Here is a 20629-nt window from a genome sequence, read left to right on the forward strand (position 1 = left end):
TACAGTTATGGACACAGGCGTGTAGCTTACCACCAGGCGCACGACTTGTTCGTTCCGTCGCTTGATATTATAAAAAAAAATCTATTTGCTAAGTTGTATTGAAATTGGTTACCGGAAAGTGCGCGAAACCGGATTCATCCCCTAGTTTGCCACCCTAAGATGTGGAATATTTTCTTCAATTTTAAATGGAACTATTACTGAGGTACCCTCTTTCCAATAAAAAGATTTAAGATTAGTAGTAGATTAATAGAAGAAAGAATCATCAAAATTGGTTCACAATGTTCAGTTAACACACATGCAAAAAAAACACCGTCGCTTTGAGATCTCCTCCTTTTTTTGGAGTCGGTTAAAAAACATTGGCATTAAGTGAATGTCGTAAGTTGGCCAACTTATTATTGTTATTTAATTTTCTGCAATGGCGGTCACTAGGTTTAGGCCAGTGTCAGTTTCGATGTACGTAATTTAAAAAAATGCTGTCGATTCAACACTGAACTTCTATTTATATGGATGCCTCTCTGTTTTGTGACCTGTGCGTAGAAGCGTCCATGTGATTCTCTAAGTTTTAAATTGTGGTAGTTAATTGATTATTTCCAATCTCAAAATGACCTGCGTCGTAGAGAGAACGTCCCTGGAAGATGAGTTGTGGTTCGGCGGAATGAACTGATAGTACGACAAGGAGCGAATATGTTATTAAATATGTTGTTTATGTACACAGCAAGCTAAACCAGTGAATAAACTAGAGTAGTTAAGCTACGTAGAACTGTTATCTTAAACAAGCAAAATGACAAGCGTCTTTAGTTAGAAGGTAGTAATAATAAACTTGTGCTATACTTGAACTATACCTGAAATGCAACTTTGAAGCATTTTTAAAAACTTGTTTAAATGTTATGAAACTTATTTATTAATAGAAAATTTTAAACTACAGCTCAATAAATACAATAGAAGTGGCCGTGGTACATGTGTAAACTTGAGCACAGTCTGCCATTTTCGCTTGTGCATATCAATTATCTCGCGCAAAATCGTTGAAAAATGCCTTTGCTAACTTTGGAGTTCAAAAGTGATAGTCGCACGTATGTGGTGTTTCATATGATCGTTAAATTTTATTATATTTAATTTTAACAAATTTTCCATTTTCTGCCTATCGTCATAGGTTTTTTGTTATAAGAAACGAAAGGAAATTTTATACCGCTGCAATAATAAATACAGCGATAATTTAGTTCTTGTATCAATAATACTTCTTCACAACGGAATATTTATGGATTTTGCAAATGATGAATTTTTTTAACAGATTGCTAGCTATTCTTCCACAGATAATACAACTCGAACTAAAATGTTATAAAAGGCATAAATGCATGCAGCTACAATGTATTAGATATGAAATAAATCATCAAATTGTAAAGTACTGCAGATTATAAATTCACAAAATAAACTTAGTAAAATAAAGTTAAATTGGAAATACTTAGTTTTTTTTATACTTCAAGTTTATGCGAAATGTACATTCATATTTTTCGAGCATAAAAAGTTTTTGCTTGCTCTTCACTTAAAAAATCCTAGTTCGATGTAAAAAAAAACCTTGGGCATAATTTAGAACATTACTGCAGACTTTATAACAAGCAAAATTTCATTATAGTTCTGTACACAGATCTATAATGAGTATTATAGTTCTGTATACAGAACTGTAATGAGTTTTAAAAAACGGTTAGCCTAAAGGTCTTGCAACCCGGCCCTTCTAAAAAAATTATTAGTAAAAATATAAGCGACACTTGGTCTATTCTATCTCTTTGATTTTTGTTTTATAGTGTTTGTTTGGTTTTCGTGGATTTTGTTGTCATGGATTGTTAACAAAATATACATTAAATATTGGTCGTGTTTCATTATTTTATTTACTCGTAGAAAAAGGTATTGTATGCCATCATTAACATAACAGCATATTGGCAAAACTCAATGCTCTATATAGAACTTATTTAAATAATCAATATAAGCACTACGGCACAAATACAAGTAGTGACGTTTTTAAGCACTATCCGTGAACTGGTTAAGCCTTTCTCAGTTTTGTAGTCTTCTTGTACGTAATTATGATTTCACACCTCTTAAATTTTTTATCATGTCACTCTGTCGAGATGTTCAATCAAGTTGCTAATACATTATTCAACATTTGTCGAATGCCGTTATGTTCTGAAATTCCGCGAAATGAAATCACGTCCATAATTTTGGGCTCATCTATATTGGTCTTTTGGAGGAAACCTTCAAAAGAATTTCTCGCGAAATTGAAATTTTCTCCACGTACTTTTTAGTTATTCAGTTTCAAGTTACTGTATTTATCTTATTAAATATCATAATGTTTTTAGTACCACAATATTCATATTTTTTCGTGAAAATACTCCACTGGTTTGTTGTTATTATTCTACAAAGATCAAACAAATACAGAGAAAAATTTCTTGGATTCGGTTGGATTCGTACCAGAGACTTTTTCGGCAAACCTATAGTAAAACGGTTTAGGTATCAACGGTCAAGTGTATTTACTCAAACGTACCTACGTATTTAGTTCTTAACAAGACAGTGAAAGAAAATATAATCTATTCGCAATTTTTGTATAGTCTCTTATTCCACCATAAGTGTTAATGTAAGGCGCTGATTTAAAACATCAAAAAGTTATTTATTGTAGATTATGAAATCTGATAATTTTTACTAAGAAACTATTTACTAGGCATCAAAGAGAGCTACCTCTATTATTATTATGTACATATTTACAGACCTTTAAAATGCAAAACGTACGATCTACATCTAATCATTATGAAACGGTCATCTGATGAAAGCCAATTTTTGTAACGAAATTGTACATTGCAAAATGAACTTAATATCAAGTATATATCGTACAAAGTAGGTAATAATATGATACGGTGCTGAGCTACGGCATGAGTTAGCAGACCTTACGAATTTCTCTACGTGCTTGTTGCAGATCTTTGTTTTTGGTTTTAATGGTTTTTAAGTTATCTATGAAAAACAGGTTATTTTTGCCGTAACACTCTGTATGAGAGATATAGGTTTTTCACAGTACTACGGCAAAAAAAAATCATTAAAGCCAAAAAGAAGAATCTACAACAAGCACATAGAGAGATTCAAATTACTGTCTTAACTGCCTCTGTGGCCGAACGGTTACCATGCCGGACTGCCACACGGAGGTCCCAGGTTCGATTCCCGGGCCGGGAGAAATATTTGTATGGCCTACATTTATTTTTCTCGTGAGTTTGGGTGTAATTTGTGGTTGTCTATGTGTGTGTATGGCACCCGCGAGACAGGGTTTCCCTAGTGCGGTGCTATGTTGAGTGTGTGCGTTAAAAGTAAAAAAAAGGTGTTTAGAAATAAAGCGAAAGGTAAATATTTAAGACTTAATATTTGTGACCTAGATCACAGATTATTTAATAGTTCCTACGTGGCAGATACATCACCCTCATACAAAATCCAAAATATCTACGTTATAATAGCATACTAAATCTGACTAATGACATCAGGCACTCACTACGAGGAAAAAGGAACCTAAACAGGCGCTCGGAGAGGTGAAAATATGTTGCCCGCCATGTGCAGTCGGGCGGAACCGAATGCGCTAGGGTTGTAATGTAAACGAAAGACTTGTCAGACTTTGAAATTACAATTTTTTTTATAATATCAAGTGACGGGACGAACATGTCGCCCGATGACAAGCTACACGCCTGTCCATGACAGTTGCAGTGCCACTCAGAGCTTTAAATTGCAAAGATTTTAGGGGTACTGTTACTGCGCCCGTAACCCTGAGACATAAGTTGACAAGTCCCATACGCTTGTAATTTCACCAGCACCCTTACTCTTCAAAATCACAGCACAGTAATGCTGACATTACTGCTTGGCGGCAGAAATAGGTAAGGCGCTGCCGCCTTACCTATTTCTGCCGCCATATTACCCTGAACGAACTCTTTCACAAGGAGCTCTACTACTACTAAATTTAAACTTACTAAACTTATTTATTTAGTATTAGATAATTATTATGATATACATAGTGCATTATAAATATAATGCGTAAATCGATGGGAGAACGGTTGCCACTCAATTTAGAGGTTGATTGTTCGAATCCCTAGGAAGCATGTACCTATAGCTTTTTAAAGATTATATACATTTGTGAAAGTTTAGTAGTAATACCTATCGCTAACTATTAGTAAATATATTAATATAAGGTAAACATCGTGATGAAACCTGCACGTCATATGGTGAGTATCCCTACTTCTATAACTATCCAACAATAATGACGCGATTTCGACTTTGCAACGATTTATTTTTACGAATCCTGGCATGTGACCATTCAGATGTGCGTGCGACACTCTCTGAGCGCTTGCGCCGACGTCGGTGCACTCAGCGGTAGGCACTTATCGCGTAACCTGGAGCGGGTGACGGTGCTCTGCCCTAACGTATCATAAAAACAGGCTTTATTTTAAACATGTTTCTTTTCCAAAATACTTGCGTCTTCTGACAGGAAATTTAATTCTTAAATCTTTTTTACTCTCTGTTATTAATTGAAAATTTGTTCTTCAGCTTATTTTTTATTTTCAGGAAACTTCGAAACAGACGGAGTACAAGTTGCAGAGACATGTGACTATATCTTTAGCTCACAACCAAATCGACCTGCTCACGGTCGACTATATAGTCCAAGATATCCATCTAGCTATCCCAGCAATGTGAGGTGTACTTACCATTTCACGGCTCGGTAAGTTTGTTTGTTGATCGACGTGCGTAAAGGCAATACCCTGAAACATTCTTTGGTTAATAATACAAAAAACTCCTTTATTTACAAACATTACGGAGCAAAATCAAATTAGCTTTTTAAATGATTTCGTAACAAAACAGAGAGGGTAACTCATTTTGACAACCCCTGGCTTTTAAACGAGGTTGTGTCTTAGGAGGCGGTATTTAGATAAGCCCGTCATCTACCAAAAGGGATGCGGAGATGAACTGTGTTCTAGTAACCAGTCGCATAGCTTTACTTTGACTGAAATAATACGGAGACGTTAAAATAATGAAATACTACTGTTTGCTCACAAATACGTTTAATCTCGTCAGTTTGTATTGGAGTATTAGAGAGGAGACATGTTCGTAGTTTCTCAAAATTCGTTCATCATGTTCGTTAAAATGACGTACAGGATATTTCATATTTGTGATTTTATACTTATACTGATACCATTACTGGTCCCCAAACCTCTGCCCTAAGTAGGTACGTAAGTGCCTATATATTTTCAGCTGAAACCCATATCGGTAAAGGAGATTACTGTGATGATCACTCATTCGATTTGCATAGTGGATGACTCAAACTTTTTTAACATTATGATAATACACCGGGATGGGACAAGGTTAACACCGAAGGAAAATTAGGAGTTGAATTTGGCATTTTGGAAGAAATTTTACTCTCGATACGGCGAAAATTATAACGGTTGGAATAAAAAATTTTTATTACGTAATCGATATACGACGTATTGCAAACTCGATGGTTGTTACTTTTAACACAATTTTGTGTTGTTTCAAAAGATCTAGTTGTTTTGAAACCTTTATTAGCGAATCGACTTTTATTTTTCATTCGTATGTGCCACTTCAATTTGAACTACTAGCATATTACAATAAGACAAGTATGGTAACTCCATACAAACTGTGATTGCATGTGGGCGTGTCCGCCGCGTGTCGTGTGGATGCACACATTCGCATAATATTCAAAGCCGCGTGAGACGACGGACGCTATGTAACGTGAGTCCATTGCGAGATTATCAAATTCAAATTAAAATTCAAATTTCTTTTTTTCGGAATGTTCATCCATAGAGGTTAGTAACAAAGCTCTTATAAATAGAGATAGTACTATAAATAATATGTTTTTCTAAAACTAATATGCAACCGGGACCAGTGCTCGTAAAAAGAACCCTGAACCCTGTTTGCAATTATACTCAGGAGGCTGTTGTCGCTGCCACGAATTCTATGCACCAGGGAAGCCGCTCTTTTTCGCATGATAGCTGCAAAACCATCGACCTTAACTATGGCGAATTCCCGATGCACTGCTAAATCGTGGCAGCTTCAACAACATCCTTTTGTTTGTACAAAATTAGTAGGCGCTAAGAGATTTTAAGGTATAGTTGACCCCAGAGGCTGCAAGTATAAAAAAACTAGCAATATGCCTTGAATAGGTCAATCTTTACATTATCACTACACCTCGCGAACCCACGGGCTAACATGTTGCCTTTTACTGTCAGCGCCCTACGCTCCCTTTCTAACCGGTGTAATAAATCGTCTTTTAAAGATTCGGAGACCCAGTGCACCAGATATTTAAATTCAGTGACTCTTTTAAGTGGAGTGCCACCTAGTATAACATGTGGTACATTATTCCAGGTTTTGTTACCCGCTTTAAAAACCATTAGTTCGCTCTTAGTCGCATTGTACCGTAATCCATGAGTTTCTGCATATTTAGTACATATACTTATTAATCTACGAAGAGCGCTAATTAAAGGGCTCAGCAACACCATGTCATCTGCATAACTGATGTTGTTCACCGAAATTCCATCTATCGAGCATCCGACCTTGGTATTGCTAAGCTCATCAATTAATCGATTCATATACAGGTTGAATAGACTAGGAGAGCTTAATCCACCTTGTCTCACACCACACTCCAATCTATACATGCACGATAACGAGCCTGCCCATCTAACGTAGTTGTCCTGGTTATTGTACCAGTATTTAAACAGGCCTGTTACTTCGCTCGGAAGACTGGTCTCCTCCTGCAACTTTTTCCACAACCTGTCATACGGTACAAGATCGAAAGCTATGGACAGGTCGAGGAAACAAGCATAGATTGGTGTCTTTCTGAAGGTACAATACTGGACAGTGTGCTTGAGGCTAAGAATAACAGCTTTTGTTGATAGACCTGGTCTAAACCCAAATTGGGCATCATTTGACTTCATGTGATTTCTTAATTGCTTGTTAAGCAGACTGTCCAGTACCTTACCTATTATCGTAGCCAAAGATGTAGGCCTATAGTTACCGATACAAGAAATGTCACCCGTCCTGTTCGTCACAATAGGCACTACCAGAGTTTTCATCAGGTCCTGGGGCAAGTAAGAGTGTCTAACGCACAATGTGAAGAACAAGGCGAGTACTCTAGGCAAGTGTACGCTGCCATACTTTAAGTATTTCACACTGAGCGAATCATGACCAGCCCTCGGTGACGGTTGCAACTTCTTTCGCTGAGAAACGTACTTGTTGTAGTTGTTCATTGGCCTTGCCAGTGAGGGACTGACCTACAGCAACCCGCAGAGATGACTCTATCTCAAAATGATTTTTAAACAACTCCGCTATCCGGACCGGCTCGCTCACACCCTCAACACCAACAGGGAGATTCGACTTTGGGCTTAATTTTTTAGTCTCTTTCCAAAAATCTGAGAATTTTTTACCAGAATGGAGAGATGCTAATATGTCCATATGTATTTGGTTCTCGGTTTTTGGCACCATTTAAGCTTTACTTTAAATATCCTTCTAGAATCATTCATTCTTTTGAAAACAGGTCCGTATCTAGGTTTGCCGCAGTTAACCCACTCTAAAAAACAAAGTCGAGCCTCCCTGTGATAAACTGCCACATATTTATTCCATCCGATTATTCTCGGTTTCTTATTACATTTTATTTTATTTTTATCATAATTGCTATGTATCGCACCACTTGATAAAATATCTATATTTTTTCCATACATTTCATCTAGTATAATTCTGTGTTGTACATTGTTACACATAGTTTCCTTCCTGTTATTAAATTCGTTAGGAAAGTTAATTTTCCTTAAATGGCTAAAATAAAAATTAGTATGTAATTCTATTTGTTTCATATCCCTTTCACCCCATATAATTTTAGTTTTCGGACTTATATTATTTGCAATTTTAGGCCTAAGAATATTAAGATTACATTTTAGTATTAAGGGATAGTGGTGTGACCACGATACTTCATATTTTACACTTACGTCTATAACTGAACTTCGCGCAGTTTCCGATACTACACAATGGTCGATGCAGCTTCTAGACCCATCAATATCACTTTAAAATGTGTACGTATCTTCACCCAGATGGTCCAGATCCACACAGCATAATTTCTGATCCACGCAAAATTTACGGAGCTCCTCACCAAATCTTTTACACATGTTCGCGTTAAAGTCACCTAGTATGAACACAGAGTCGACACTACTCTCCTCCACTATAGCTTGTAATTCACCTAAGCACTCTAGAAATTCAATCAAGTTGTCTACCAAGCCAGTGTCATCAGTAGGCATATAGACCGTAAATGACAAGAATGATCTATCAGCTATCTGCACTTTTATAGCCGCCACACGATTACTGTTACAAAAAATAATAGAGACATTATTAAATACGCTTCTTCGCCATAAAATAGCTACTCCCCCGTACTATGCGAATGTGTGCGTCCGTACACGGCACGCGGCGCGTGGCGATCGCGCACGCATACAAGCTGCGATAATACATTCCTATAGAGTTACCATACTTATTTTATGCTAATAGTTACAGATCGTAATGTTTTTTTAGTAATTACCATGTAATTACACGATTATCTAGATAAAAAAATGAATTAGGCATTAGTATACATGAACACACCTGCATTAAAACATTATTCGGGTTAATAGTAATACAAAAGAAAAGAGAAATCAATACTCTCTTTTTATTAATTGTGACACCTTTAATTGTACCTTTGTTGAATCTTTTTACTTCGAAACAGTAGATGTCGTGTAAAATACTAAATAGAAATAAAATTGAGAGTGAATTTTCAAGTGTGCTGAAAGTAAAATATACTCGGAAAAATATCTTTGTTTCAATCATCTATTTTTATTGAACAAGCAACGTAAAGTGGGTTTTTCGTTAAAAGCTACGAAGTTCCATGCGGAATGCAATCTTAAATACACTGCGGAAGGTTTACTTGTATTTGCGATTTGCGATAATCATATTCTATTGTGTAAATTGAAATATTTTCCGTAATAGATACGTCCATAATTTACATAGTTATACTAAATATATCAAAAAGGTTCAACATATTTCAGATAGTGATTTATAACGTACAACTTTTGCAAAACATTCTTGACGACCTCAGTGGTCGAGTAGCTTGCACACCGGTTTTCATCAGGTCTGGATGTTTGTCGTACCGTCGTTTCCTATTTCCATAACACTAATGCTTTAGTTACTTACTTTGGAATCGGAGCAACGTATGCGATCTTGTTCATCACCATAACCCATTTATGCGTCCCGCATGGGTTTTCTCTCAGGCGAGGGTTTAGGCTATAGTTCGCCACGCTGACTCAATTCGGGTTAGGAACTTCACACGTTTTCCAAGGGTTGTAAACCTTTTTCGACGTGCAGGTTTCATAACAATGTTTTCTTTTACCGCAAAGCTCATTGTAAACTTTAAGTTACTCAGAGGTGCGAACTCGGTATTGAACCCATACCCTCTACTTGAGAGGTGGTAGGTCAAACCATTATGCTGCCTTAGATAATAATAAAAAATAATAGTAATGATGTTGTGTAATATTGTTGTTGAATATAGATGTTGTGTAATATTTATATTTATTTATTTCTCTCTATGGCGAACTAAAAATCTTATATGAATTTAAAATTATTTATTTGTTTTGTAAGTTGTAAATAACTTAGCAAAATACAAATGCCAGCTGATAGTTGACATAAAGCGTCAAACCATTCTGATGTTATACTGTGTTAATGGTAATAGTGCAATGTATGTATATTGCTTTTATTTTATTAATTACGAAATAACTTGTATCTACACATACATTTGATTTTGTATAAATATGCGTTACCATTCTATGAATGAAGCAGTTTGAACAAATATTTCTCATATTTTTTTTTGCAGACAAAACGAGCGGATAAAGTTAGTTTTTGAAGAATCGTTCTTACAGAAAGGGGATGTAAGGTAACTTTTAATAATATCCAACTTTTAATAATGTTCTATTTGAAACTCTTTCAAAATCAATGGTCCTGTTTGTTATGAATGATTTTTTATATAAAGCTGCTCTTCCGAATTGCCGTTAGCTTATTTTGTCACAGTAAATCATGTAACAATTTTGCAATTTGTTATTGTTTATCAAGATTCAATACAATTCCCAAATTGATCCTTCCGGGTTGGATTCTCAAAAGGATCGATTTGGGAACCACCTTGGAATATCTAACTGGAATAGAAATTTTGTCAAAGTGTTATTTATATCCGTGTAGTAATCCATATAAGTCAAAAATATGTATTATGAAGTGGTTTCCGAAATATGATACATAAAAATTTTTGCGAATGTGATTTGCGTTCGCTATCAAACAAATTTTGCTGTAAAGAAGGTTGTAAATTGTTGTAAAAGATTTTCAAATAACATTTTGTTTCAGTTGTTTAAACCGTGCTGATATTATAAAGGTGTTTGATGGTAGAGTGGCAACAGCACCTGTATTGGCAATGCTATGCAATGAAATTGTAGGTACGTAAGATGATATTCATGTGCGTATGTTATATTATTCAAAGAAAAGATGGTACAGAGTATATCGAAATGTACGATTCAAACTAAGTCAATATTAAACAGAATGTAAACTTAAATGGGCAGAAAAGTAAGTAATCTATATTCAGTGTAAGTGCCTATTTTAAACCGGTACTTAAATACATTTCGCTTATGGCAAGGTTACACAAGGTTGACTGCCATCTTCGGCATACCACTTCGCTTTGCAGAAAGGGGCGCAAACAACTCGCTGCTTACACCGTGTCGATTGCCGCTTTTTTGCAAGCGAACTTGTCTGACGAAGGTGGGCCGCAGTTGACGCGCTGCTTACTCCGATAACTGCCGCCTCCTTGGCAAGCGAATTCGGCTAACGAAAGCGGGTCGCATATGATTCGCTGTTTACACTGAACTGACCTTCTTGGCAATTGATTCGGCTAGCGAAGGCGGGGCGCGGTTGACGGGCTGCTTACACCGAGTCGACTGCCGCCTCCTTGGCAAGCGAATTCGACAGAGGAAGGCGGGAGACAGTCGACGCGCTGCTTATACTTCATCAATCATTATATTTATTATAATAAGTTTACGCACAGAGCCACAACAAATCGTTCGAAGCGTTCAACAAACTCATCAGGTTGATAGATATTCCCCGACCTCAGGTGGAAAGCGGCTGCCTACTCGTGTTTTGGTCTAGCGACTCTTGCTGAAGGTGACCGAGTCGCCGATTCCACCAAGTCGGCCCGATCCACTTTGGCAACTACAGTCGTCAAAAGACCCAATTGTTTACACTGAGTAGGCCATCGCCATCGGCGGGCAAGCGAAGGCGACATGTCGACTTATTTAACCTCCTGAGGCCCTGTGTACATCAAAATGCACAAAATTTGTGGAGTGATTCAGATCCTGACAATATTGTTCCTATAATTACGTAATTGTAATGTCACGTCCAAGAATGTAAGTGGGCGTTAAAATAATTATGAAAATATCGCATTTAAATTTGGCGCTGTGTATTCCACAAAATCACAGGGTATCTAGAAATATACATTGTTCACACAAAACTGATATATTCGCTTGGGCGTGACGTATATTATCATTACATATAGTACATTATAATGTACGTACATTACACATGTTTTTTCCATAGCAATTTGCTAGGTCTTAGGAGGTTTAATCAGTTAGAAGAATCTAACGGAATTATTGAGTGTAAACAATTAATTTACATATAAGTGGATTATACAGGAACTGTACAGTCGACCTAAACAATTACTGAATGAAACGTACAATGTATCATAATTTCAGGTTACGAAATTCTATCAACGGGGCCAGATCTTCTTGTCCAGTTTACTGCAAATTCAGATAATCCTGGTCAGGGGTTCAAAGCCAGCTACCTGTTTCAGCCGGACGACAATTCTAGTGCAGGTTTAGTAAGCATATCATTAAGAATAGCTGTAGGAAATATTTGAAAATTATAAACTGGTGACGTTAGACAACATTTTGAGTAGAATGTAGGAGACAATTATAATTTTACCAGTGTTGGAGATTCTTTTTAGACAATCTCAGTGGCCCAACGATTTACATTGTGAATGCAACACGACGACATATTCCCATTATGAAATATCAGACTGAACTATTTGTATTAAGAGAGAAATTAAAAACCATTTTTCAGATTTTAGTCGCGTATATTTGTTTTTAAAATAAATCAATGTTTATTATTATATTTATCAGCCGTAACCATGGGACCTGTAAAGAGCCCGAAACGATGATTTGTTTGAAGAAATAAATATTTGCAATTTAGATCTGTAAAACTGGTTCATTTTCTAAATTGGTTCAGGTTTAAGTGTTGCTCCGGGGTGAATTCCCATGCTCTAGTATTCCTAATACAGTCATATCATAGTTTGAGATAAGGGTAACTGGTGTGATTGTCTGGCACATCATTATTATTTTAGGAGGTGTAGCTAACAGCCCCTTACGACGTTAGGCAAAAATAGATGGACCTGCCCGTAGAGGTCACAAAGGCATTGTCAAAGTTCAGCAACTACATAATTAATGTCACTGTCAAGAAACTATCCAGTCAGTGGCACCTGACTAGTTAGTTTCCTGTGTTTACATAGGAAGAGCCTTTCTTGTATTTTAGCAGACTTAAAAAAAAAGAGGAGGTTATACGTTCGGCTGTATGCGTGTTTCATGTATGTTTTCAGATATCTCCGTCAATTTTGGACCGATTTCGATAATTATTTTTTGTTTGAAAGAGTCCACTCTCATGGTGGTCTCATTGTTGCCAAGTCTGAATCTGATGAGGGGATCCCATAAAATCGAAGGAAACCTTCAAATTTTGTAGGCATGTCCGTGTATTCACTAATATCTCCATCAATTGTGCACCGATTTTGAAAATTACTTTTTTGTTCGAAAGGGTATACTCTTGAGGTGGTCCCTGATGCTGTTCCAATTCGTTTTCAAATTACTAATTACTTTCCGCAAATAAAAGTCGACTTTTCACTTGACTTAATACATGTAATATCAACAAATCACCGTCGTCATGGTGACGGTGAATCAGAAAAGAAAATACAAAATGTACAAAGGAGTCCGTAGCATTCCCACTGTCGCCAAGAAGCATCCAAGAAGACCTGATGACGGGATCCCATGGAAATCGAAAAAAGCCGATAATGAAAACTTTTGAAGTCGGTTTTTTTTTCAATTAAAAATATACAATTATGTAGTTAGAAATTCGCCTTGAAAACAAAAGTGGATTACTTTAAAAATTTCTGAACAAGATAATGCCTCTGTAACAATGTAATTTATAAAATTTATGAATTCAGAAACAAGTGAAACGGAGCCAATTTTGTCATAGGTTCTCATAAAATGCGGTTATTGCTGGTCGACCCCAGGCAGGCGGTGCCAAACGCGGCAGTTTGTCGAAATTAAACACCTCTAACATTATATTAAATTTTCATTTAGGTGTCTCTGCATGTATTAAAGATTTAGTAGATTATAATAATTGTGGTCCCTTTTGTTAAATACCTTTGAATGAAAGTATTATATTTTTAAAGTAAAACATGATCCATGTGCCCTCCGTGAATGTTAAGTCTGAAAATCGTCTTTTGAAATATAATTTTGGATGATAAGTTGTTTGTTATGTATTCTAGATTTCCTAAAAAGGAATTTCAGTGTCAATAGTGTAATATAAATCTCAGCAGGAAAGTATAATATCTAATAGTGTTATTTGTCACTATAAAACGTGCTTTTGGTAGATGATTTATAATGAAATGCATCAATTTTTACATAAAGAAAGCGGTGTGTGAAAGTGGTGAATAATCAAATTAAAGTAATTTAATTGAAAAAAAAAAACGAAACCATAACGCTGTAATCACCTGTCAGTGTCGGTGTAGTCTATTTTTGCAATGTAAAAGACTTGAACGCGTAACCACAAGTTACGCGTTAGTATCTAAATTAGCTTTGTGTAATATTGTAAGTACAATACAATCAAATTCATAATCGTATATATGGATGGAAATTCAATGTCTTGAATATGTTTTTGTATAATTCGATTGAAGTTGTATTTCTTTATGCTTAGAATTTAAATGTGACATTGACATACTTTGAATGTGTTCGTGTACATTAGTATTACATACATAAGAAAAAGGTAACTTATACACAAAAATTATCTTCAGTTCTAAAGCAGCTACAGCTGGCAATTAAAAAGAAAGATGCATCATTTTATACCCATAACGAATGATTAAAAAATATATAAACTGATTTTCCTTTAGGATCGTTCATCGTTCTGAAGTTTTGTTACGAAGTTAAGTTGCATTTATTATATTCTTAAGTAAAAAAGAAAAAACCGTGAAAACCCTACATAACAAAATATTAAGTTTAAAATTTACTTCTTCACAGACGCTGAAACCAACAAGAAGACGTCAGAGGCAATATCCGGCTTAGGACCGGCAGTGAGTGCTGCAAGTAAGGGAACTTTGAATTAACGTAAAAGTTTATTGGAACGACGCTCTTTGTTGGAACATTTTGTATTTACATTGGTTTTTTTATTTTGAGGTAGATTGGATTGTGGCCATGGTAGTCTAAGGCTCAACTCACACTGGCGCAAAGTCGAAGTGTCGCGTCGCATCCTATTTTTCAACTACAACGACTGGCGACGCGCGTCGACGCGCGACGACATAACACAAATTTGTACCTTAACAATGGGAAAATAGAGATGAACATGCTATAGGCGAAAAACATGACGCGTCGCGACGCTTCGACTCTGCGTTAGTGTGAGTTGAGCCTAATGGTTCGATCGCCTTTCAAGCATAAGCTGTGGGTTCGAATCCGGTCTCGCACCTCTGAATTTTTGGAATTTATGTGCGAAATTTAATTTCAAATTTACCATGAGCTTTTCGGAGGAGGAAAACATCGTGACGTGTGAAGTCCCCAACCAGGATTAGGTCAGCGTGGCGGACTATGACCTAAATCCTAGCCCGAGAAGAAACCCGTGCGCAGCAGTGAGATGTATAAAATGAGTTGATGATGAGAAGATTGGAATAATGTACTTATATTGGGTATAACAAAAGGTTCCGATGATATTGCAGCTGGTGATGATGTCCATGATAAAAACTACCTTTAAATAAATTTATGAATATTATAGACATATGAAGACAGCATATAAAATTTCCATGACACATTGTATTTCTATGACACTAATCAATAATGAAATTTATATGTTATATAAACTATTCCATATCAAATTTTCAAAATGGTCAGGACAGGTTGTTTATTAAATAAAGATCACTCCATTTCTCGAAATTGGGCACGTACCAAAGGGAGATAAAACTTTATAAAAATTGAAAGCGGGCATTAGGGGTCTTATATAAATCGTCGGTCAACTTTAAACACCAGTCTAGTGACTTTTGAAAGACGCTTGGGAGGAAATTATTGTGAACGTTTGAGAACGAAGCTTTTTCTAACGAATATAAGTATAAAATATTCTTTTGTTTCTTGATAGCTTATGATAGGCGTTTGAAGATTGAGTTGTTTCGTGGCATATGCTTCAAGCTGTATTGAGACAATAAGTCGACGGGCGTTCTAAATAACTATAGTTATTTGTTTCACCAATTAATAGCAGTTTTAAAAGCTTTCCTTGTAATAAACAATTATCGCTACAAAAGCCGAATCCAAGAGTCACCAATTGCCTATTATTTATATGCAAAATAAAGTACTAACATTTATTCAAATGGTGACCTATTTACCTAAAAACAGACAAAGAAAATATATTCCATACTTTATGCATGACTCCCCACTAAAGTGACACGTCCATTTTCAGCGTCGTCCTGCCATCAAGTATTCAGAAGCGATAAGAGCAAGAGCGGGAAATTGGTGTCTCCCCTATATCCCGCGCCATATCCACAGAAAACGCAATGTCACTACGACTTTCTAGCGAGAGGACGGGAGCGAGTCCGATTAGTCTTCGAAGACTTTAGTCTGCAGAGATTAACTGGAAACATTATAGAGTAAGTTTCTTAAGGTATTTCAACGCGAGCCTACATTTTAGGAGGTGAGGGGACCACCCCTCGCGTCAGACAATTAATATGAATAAAACAAAAACTGACCGAGAAAATTTGGCACAGATTATCCGTCGTTGACAAGTGCCTTATGGCGACTGACGGGGCAGCGGGCGGCACAACGTATCGTTAAACTGTTGGGCAATTTTCAAATGTTGGATAAATGTGAATTTAATAACTATAGGGCTTCAGTTGAAAACCAAAATTTAGCAAGTTCTATCTAGTAATTAAAGAGAAATATCTCCAAGTAAAAATTATGTGCAAAGTTAGATATTTTGTTCCTAAATAATTCGTTTTATATGATTGATTTTGTATGATAGATAGATAAAACGTTTGGATCTACAAATACACACACATAACAGAAAAATATGCAATATAATAAAAAGAAAAAACCCGCAGAGTTGCAGCACTGCCGAACACTCAGTTATGTATGTGTGCTGTAGCAGTGCAAAAAGGCCATAGCTCAGCGTCGGTGTTTACTCAGGAGCAAACAGCTGATTTTCAGCTATAACCTAGAGGATGCCTTGGATACGATAACCAGTCAGCTGACGCCATTTACATGTTGTACAAATAATAATTTCGAAACTAAATCAAGAGAATATAAATATAATGAATTATATTTTTTTTATATTTGATTTAACTGTGTTAAAAATATAACCAAATTGTAAATTGAAATTTTAAATGATTATTTATTATATAAGAGTAAATTTAATTATAAATAGGTAAATCCCGTTACTATTACACAATGTAAAAATTCGCCAACCTAAGCAAAGCGCTGTGGAATACCCTTTTTTTGAGAGTCTAGAATAAGTGCCTTTACCTTTTCCTTCAAAGTGCATTTAGATTTTGGAACTCTTAAAGGTATATTATTCCAACCACGGAAGAAAGAAAAGAAGTGGTCTGTGATTCCAACACTTTGTTGTGTGGAAGCGAAAACTGCCGGTGAACGCTGCTGTTCAATGTCGCCGTACGCTTAGCGGGGCGCGTAATGATCTGAGCTTATGGTCGTGTAGTTTATAAAAATGGGGAAATTGTAATTTTGAAAAAAGATAATCGGGATTTTTTAATATAACAATATCAAACATTAAAGAGGCGAGATGTGCATAGGGCGCACTATAAGTTTCCGGAACTGGCCACGTACATAAACAATATTTAAAAAGTAATTACAACATTTGAAAACAGAACTCTTTGGCTGTAGAATACAATTTGTTTCATCTGATTGTAACTTGTTTTTACATTGTGGCGTCATTTAGAAATTGGTTGTCTACGTTACCATGGATTTAACTCGTGAAAATTTTCGTAGTATGATTTTCTCCGACTTTAAGTGTAATTAAACAGTTCAGCGGAGCTTCCCTCGGCTTCAAACTGCTTTTGGTGAAAAACTACAGATATTACGACTCTTAGGTGGAACATCAAAAATAAATCTACAATATGCATTCTGCACGCGATGTATTAAGCGACTTGTTTTGTATAACAGTCGAGGGCCATAAACAAGATCTGCGTAATTAAAGACATACAGTGATCCGTGATCTCGGATAATAAGTTTCTAATTTTATACAAGACTTTCAATCTATAGAAACAGCTCCTTTCTCTAAGTGTGTTTCGAAACGTAGTTCGCTGTCTAACAGAACACCTAGATTTCTAGTTTCGTAAACCAGGGAAATATTTTGACCTAGAATACTAACTAGTGGTGACTTATTTAATTTTTTTTTAATCTGAACCTTTGATCCAAGCACCGTTTATCATGTAAGAAGTACATCTTATCGTGTAACAAATTAGCACATTGTTTAGACAATATCCTTAGGTGTGTCGTTTATTTTTTGTAAGATCGTTACTTAATAGTAAATACCTAAACCGTTTGACCTAGGAAAACAATTTTTCCCGCTTGTCCTCTACTGACTCGCCTTAACGCCTGTTTAGACCTTTCGACAACACGTACATAAAGAAATTCGTACTGATTCGTTCTGTAGCTCTATTGGAAGAGCGAGTCTCGCAAGACTGGCAAGTCGAAGAAATTTTCCTTTGTGTTTGCTTGACCTTTGTATCAATAATAACGCCAAACTAGTGGAGAATTTTAAACAAAAAATATGTGGATATCATTGTTGTAAAAACATGATATTCAATAAAATGAAATATTTCAGTTCATTAATATTTGCTGTTTAAAGGTAATCTATGGTAAAATATCGGCAAATATTTGATTGATATCTTGGGGAGTAACTTATAGTTATGTACAATTAATTAAACTTCCTAGTTAGTTGATAGAAAGCGAGTAGAAATTCTCAAACGATTTTTGGCATTTTTTGCTTGATAAATTGATTGAAGTATATAATTGATTTGTTATTGCTGTTTTTTCTTTTTGTTTGACAACCTTTTAGTCAATCGCTTATAGCGCAAAGCAATGTTTTTCAAGACATTGACAAATTAGGCGTTGTTTCTCAGCTGCAGTTTCGGTATGAAAAAGAAAATAGTTTTGGGAGTATTTTACTGATTAAGCATTAAAATGTAACATAAAAAAATTAAGCGAAAGACCCTTTGTTTTTTTTAACTTATGGTTCTAGTTTCCTGTAATTTATTATTACATTATATAACGTCGCGAAAGCAATTTTTAGTCTGTAAAAAAATAAGAACCTTGTACGTAAGAGAAACGATAAACAACAAAAACTCAAAGCGACCTAAATTAGATTCAATAATCAAATTCGCATTGTTTCAGCTGTGAGAGTATGGATTCTCTAGACGTATTTTTGTACGTAGACGGGAGACTAGAGAAAATGGCATCTTTTTGCGGGAACGAAATACCAAAGCCAATAATGTCGAATGGACCAAAATTATCGATCGAGTTTCGAGGGATATACTCGTCGAGACATAGTAGGGGATTTAAAATATCCTACTCTTTTGTTGAAGGTAAGTTGAAATGAATTCAGTGAAATCAAAATAGAATGAAAAAATAACACGTTCTATCTAGTAGAAATCCTGTCGTACGAGCGAAATGTTTTTCGGCAATTCTGTCTTTGAATTTGTAATGTTGGACGGTAAAAGTGTTGACTAGAGGGTGGAATGATATGGTTATTTGAAATTTACACCTAAAAGGTGAACCCAAGACACCATTTAATCCAAATTGAGGCAGTGCGGTTTCATTGTTCCTGTTGATGATAAAAGGGGGTTGACAGGATTTTACAGAGGCGACCGTAATTAGTTCAGACGAGAAACACGCAACAAATATTTGAGAATAGTTTTCGTGTCTTTTGTAAAAATTGTTGCGCACTTAACTCGTCTTCGATTTCCGAATAGAGAGATGAGATATAAACAATATTTGTTATAGGTGCTTATCTTCAAAGCGTAACCACACTGAGATATAATCGATTTTGTATGTACCTTTACATGATCCGAATATATCAATATATTTTTTGTAGTTTTGTATAACCATTCTTGTCACGACAACTAGGTTAGGTGGCACTCTTTCGAATGACACGAACATAATATACCAAACATATTTAAAATCAAGTGTTTTTGGGTACATTTCTGTAGTACAGGTGATCCAATTTTGACATTACCAGGAAAAATGTGTTTTAGTTCTTGAAATAAGAGAAGAGTGATGTGCTTCATTGTTTTACTGTTTGTGTTGTTGATAGAATTATACCAAAAATATTTATTGCAGATTACGGGATTGCAACGGGGACTCAACTTTTGGAATTTCCATGTGCCTTTGTATATAATAGCAGTGAAAGTGGAAGGGGAGTGGTGACGTCACCAAACTATCCTGGTTTGTATCCTCGGGATACGGAGTGTAATTACTTCTTCTATGGGAATACATTTGAAAAAGTCCACCTGCACTTTACGTACTTCGACGTGGAAGGTGTGGTTCCGTAAGTAGTTAACTTAGTTCTCAAAACAATACTCTGACATCCGAGTGTTTATACTTAAACCTTAAAATTTCCATTAGTGTAGTTCATAATATCTTAGTTGTGTCTTATTTACTATTAGTACTACAGTACAGTACAGTGTCTACGTGAGCTTCTACAATTTCACTTAAAACGCTTTCATAATTATTTACATTCATTATAAAGTGTAATAATATGTATTTGATACTCTAAACATCTAATCTCCAAGTACTTCCACTGAGTTACCTTTGTCATAGGTAAACCCACTCTCACCTTATCTTAATCCTGCTTGACGTCCAAGTAAGTACCCGACTAACATTTGAAGATCAGATTAGACCTCGCTCGGGTACGAGAGCAACGAGAGGGCATTCATTCTACAATTGATGACTTCGAATGAACCGAAAGGTTTACATTGTAAATTAACAATGGTGCGATTTTCTCGAGTCAATGCTGTAGACCACCTGTAACCTATAATACAAGTCGTATTTACTATCGCTAACAATTTTATGTCCATTGCTTAAAACTTAGAGGTCTTCCTTCAAAATTTTTGTTCATAGTCTGTAGTGAACCCGCAAAACTCGTAAGCCGATAATTTTATCGAATTTAGGACTGACATAAAATGTATTTAAAGAGTGTTATAAAAGAAAAATCATAAACTCAAAAAGATATAATCGTA

General features: G+C 35.7%; 1 protein-coding gene across 1 annotated transcript in view; it reads left to right on the forward strand.

Annotated features, from left to right (window-relative positions):
- Positions 1 to 19977, forward strand: part of LOC113229274 (CUB domain-containing protein 2-like) — a 148689-nt gene extending 128712 nt beyond the window's left edge. Inside the window, exons 6-13 of the mRNA XM_026462818.1 lie at positions 4582 to 4735; positions 9914 to 9973; positions 10432 to 10520; positions 11826 to 11945; positions 14418 to 14483; positions 15838 to 16024; positions 18786 to 18976; positions 19731 to 19977. Coding sequence (XP_026318603.1) covers positions 4582 to 4735; positions 9914 to 9973; positions 10432 to 10520; positions 11826 to 11945; positions 14418 to 14483; positions 15838 to 16024; positions 18786 to 18976; positions 19731 to 19942 — 1079 coding nt within the window. The 3' untranslated portion in view covers positions 19943 to 19977. The remainder of the gene's footprint in view (positions 1 to 4581; positions 4736 to 9913; positions 9974 to 10431; positions 10521 to 11825; positions 11946 to 14417; positions 14484 to 15837; positions 16025 to 18785; positions 18977 to 19730) is intronic.
- Positions 19978 to 20629: the final 652 nt, after the last annotated feature.

This window comes from Hyposmocoma kahamanoa, unplaced genomic scaffold, assembly GCF_003589595.1.
Source record: "Hyposmocoma kahamanoa isolate Upper Pololo Valley unplaced genomic scaffold, ASM358959v1 296, whole genome shotgun sequence".
In the NCBI taxonomy this organism is placed as follows: Eukaryota; Metazoa; Arthropoda; class Insecta; order Lepidoptera; family Cosmopterigidae; genus Hyposmocoma; species Hyposmocoma kahamanoa.